The sequence below is a fragment of the Octodon degus genome, unplaced genomic scaffold (assembly GCF_000260255.1).
Source record: "Octodon degus isolate 3935 unplaced genomic scaffold, OctDeg1.0 scaffold00067, whole genome shotgun sequence".
Lineage (NCBI taxonomy): Eukaryota > Metazoa > Chordata > Mammalia > Rodentia > Octodontidae > Octodon > Octodon degus.
Window position 1 is genome coordinate 7723667 of NW_004524643.1, and position 4082 is coordinate 7727748.

Genomic DNA, 4082 nt, shown 5'->3' on the forward strand with positions numbered 1-4082 from the left:
ATGTGGTGCTGGGGATTGAACCGCGGTCCCTGTGCTTTGCTAAGCTTGTTCTAAGTAGGTGCTTTAGACCACTGAGCCATCTCACCAGCCCCTGGCCCCTTGATTTGAAAACTTGTTATGAAGGCACTAATTAAGACATTGTGTTATTGTCACAGCAGTGTGCTTGTATCAGCAGACTAGAACTGAAACTCTAATAGAAGAAAATTCCTGCATTTATAGTTAATTCATTTTTGAGAATGCCAAGACAATTCAGAGGGGACTAGAACTTTTTCAGCAGATAGCACAAGAACAATGTGATATCCAGTTGGTCCTAAAAATAACTTAGGTCCTTACCTTGCTGAATGCACAAAAAGTAACTAAAATCAAGTCATAGACCTAGGTATAAAAATTAAAGCCATAAAACTTCTAAAATATAGTAAAAGTCTTTGTGACATTGGATTGAATAAAGCATTCTTAGCTACAATTTATATCTATGAAAAAATTTCACAAATTGGGCTGTAGCAAAATTAAAGCTGACCTTAAAAGATGAAAGAAAATGAAAAGTCATATAAATTTAAGAGGAAACATTTGCAAATTATGTTTAAGGACTTGTATCCATGATGTGTAGAGCACTTACAATCCAATATTAGTAAGTTAGACTACTCAATTTAAAAATGAGCAAAAGATTTTATTTATTGTGGGGAAAGTCTATAATATCTATGATTAAAAAACAGACCATGTGCAGGGATACAGATAAATTGTGACCCTTGTGCACTGCTAATGGGAATGTAGAATGATATCACCATTTTGGAAAACATTTTGACAATGTTTATAACTTCACATACATTTACCATATGACTCAGCAGTGCCACATGTAAGTCTCTACCTAATAAAAAATATATGCACCCAGAGGCAGCCTTGTAATATCACTGTTCATGATGGCGCAAACCTGGAAACACTGCAGATATCCACCAGCTTGTAAATAAATAAGCATCATGTGCATGTCTGTACAATGGAAGTCTGTTTGGCTAGTAGCAGAATGACTTTCTGATACAGGCAGCAACGTGAAGAAGCTTTAAAATGCTACCATAAAGAAGCCAAGCTCAAAATATTTTATTTTATATAATAACATTTACATAAAATTTTCAAAAAGGAAAATTTATAGAGCAAATCAGAACAGCTGTTCTGTAGGGTAAGAGTAGGGATTGACTGTAAATAGACGTGAGGGAACTTTCTGGGAGTGATGAGAATGTTGGAAAGTGGTATTGTGATAATTGCATAACTTTAAATTTACTAAAGTTGTTAAATTGTACACTTATGCTGTGGGCTAAATGTGCTCCCTCCAAATTCATATATCTGAATCCTAACCCTGGATGTAGAAGGTGTGGTATTTGAGGGATGTAGTTCAGTCATGAGGGAAGAGCCCTTCTAAATGGGATTAATTCCCTTATACAAGAAATTTCAGAATGCTCTTTAGCTTTCTTTTCCACGAGGGAAAAAATTGGCAGTCTGCAGCCTAAAAGAGGGCTCAAGACTTGAACATGCGGACACTGGTTTGAGATGCTAATTAGAAATAAATTTCTGTTGTTTGTAAGCCAAACCCCCAGTCTGTGATATTCTGTTATAATATTCTGACAGTGTACTGTGGGTGGACATTAACAGCAATAATTACAGTTAAAAGGCTTGTAGAAAAGAATAACTCATGGTTCTTTGGGTTGATTGGTCTCAGCTGAGAGATTCTCACTTGAGAACTTTCAAGTGATTGTAATAAGATATTAGTCAGGGCAGCTGTCATCTGAGGTATTAATGGGCTGAATTTCCAAGATAGATTACTCTATTTATGCGCCTCTTGGCTGTTGACCAGTCCATCTAAATATGGCCTCACTATGTGCTTTTTCCAATTTGTTGGCTGGATGCAAAGACAGGAGGATGTGGAAGCTGCCAGTTCAGTTAATGGTTCAACTCAGAACAAAGCGTCACTTCTTCCATACTCTGTTCATCAGAATAATTCATGCATTGATAATTTTAAGATGCAAGGGCAATGATGGCCAGCCTCTTAGAGCTTTCAATGATGAACAGTCGCCTGTGGCCTACATGTCGTATGTTCACCACCACAGGTCTAGGAGACTGGTAAATAAAAATTCTTTCTTGATTAGAGCAGTGATAAAAAATACATTTCCAAAATGTGTGGAATATGATAATGACATCGTATGAATGCATTTTAAAAGAAATTTTTGGAAAATAAATTACTACAATTATCTCAGCTGCTTTTACTATTGTTTGGCAGATAGTGTTATAATTTCAGATTATTAAAATAGATCGTGTAATATACCTTCAGTGGCAACAATTTTTACATGAACTATTTTAGAATATTCTTGTAGGTATTACTGTAATTAACTAATAACCTCAATAATATAGTATCCTTTAACTGCAAGGAATCCGTTCCAAATCCCCTAGCGGATACCTAAAACTGGAGATAGTACCAAGTTTTATATATGGTTTGCTTTTTTTAATACATGCACATGTAGGGTAAACTTTAACTTATAAAGTAGACAAGTAGAAATTAACTACTACTAATAATAAAATAGAACAATTACAACAATATATTATAATAAAATTGTCAGCATCAATAACTACTCTGCTGCTTGAGATTATTACTAAATGAAATGAGTTACTTGAACACAAGCCTTGCGGTACCACTGTAGTTGATAGCATAGCTGAGACGGATACCAAGTGACAAGCAGGGGTGTAGTGTATGCAGCATCAATACATGGGACAAAGGGATGATTCATGTCCTGGCTGTGAGGGAGCAGAAGAGCTTGAGATTTGATGACAGTGTTCAGATTGGTGCACAATTTAAAAAACATTAATTTTATTTCTGGAAATTTAAAAAATATTTTTGACCCACAGGTGACTATAAAACTGTGAAATTGTAAGAGAGGACTACTGTATTCTAAATTTCATTTTTAAAGTATTTTTTATTTGGAAAAACAGTATTTTCAAAATAATACTTCCTGTGTCAATAATGATTTGTTTGCTATATTAAGTATTTTAGGCTTAAGTTTAATTTCCATTTATTTTTCACCTTTTATTTGTAACATCTGGTAAGATAGGTGATATTGTCCATTTTTGGCAGGAGTAAAAAACTTGCCATTATTAAGTACAAAAATCAGGATTTGAATCTGCTTCTTCTGAAAGTAAAATGTGTACTCTTAACTCTCTTATTTAATGGAGTAATTTTATTTAAACTCTGTTGAAAGCTTAATGAATTTTTATACACTGTGCAGTCAATACTCAGATCAAAATATTAAATATTATCACCTCAGTTTGCCTTTATGCCCCCTTCCATCTATATTCTTCAAAGGTAATGTATCTTTCTGTGTTTTGGTACTTGTATGCATCATTTTAATATGCTTTTAAACTTTTCATAAAAAGAATCACAGATTTTTTACTTGTTTTTCTGTCTTCCTTCATTGAACATTGTATTTTAAGAGTCACCTATGTATGTTGTGGATGTGATTGTAGTTCATTCTCCTTGTCCTGTAGTATTCGGTTGTATGGATATACAAGTTTATTCAACTGTTATTGGCGTGTTTTAGGAAAATTTCCTGTGTAGGGTATAGAATAAGAATGAACAGAATGCCTTTAATCATGTGAATATCATTTGGCTACCAATGGTGTGCCCTCTTTTCATGTGACTTGAGTATTTTTTATCATATGAATAGAGAAATAATTCACAGTTAATGATCTCGTGGTCTTACATGTGGCTTAATCTCATTTCTAATTATGAATTTAAGAATTTTTATATCTAAATCCCAGTGATGTTGAGAGTTGTTTAATCAAATTGATAAGGGGACTTTTTTCTGTTTCTCATTTTTATAAAGAATATCTACCCTTTTCCTTCATAGATGACTAGGTGTATCTCACTTGTACAGTGAGTTCAGAATGTGCAGTGTGTGTTGCTTAAGCACAAGGTGCCTGGGCAAGATAATCTACAGAGACACAACTTAATACTCAGTTCCTTTGTAGTTCACTGTATCTGAATTTTTTTAATCAACAGCCATTTTTCTTTTTAAAGCTATACATTTAAGACAAGTTTTTAT

General features: G+C 33.8%; 1 protein-coding gene across 1 annotated transcript in view; it reads left to right on the top strand.

Annotated features, from left to right (window-relative positions):
- The window catches only part of Pde3b (phosphodiesterase 3B), a 178091-nt gene that overhangs the window by 150404 nt on the left and 23605 nt on the right, over positions 1-4082 (top strand). The window contains exon 13 of the mRNA XM_023719327.1: positions 288-303. Coding sequence (XP_023575095.1) covers positions 288-303 — 16 coding nt within the window. The remainder of the gene's footprint in view (positions 1-287; positions 304-4082) is intronic.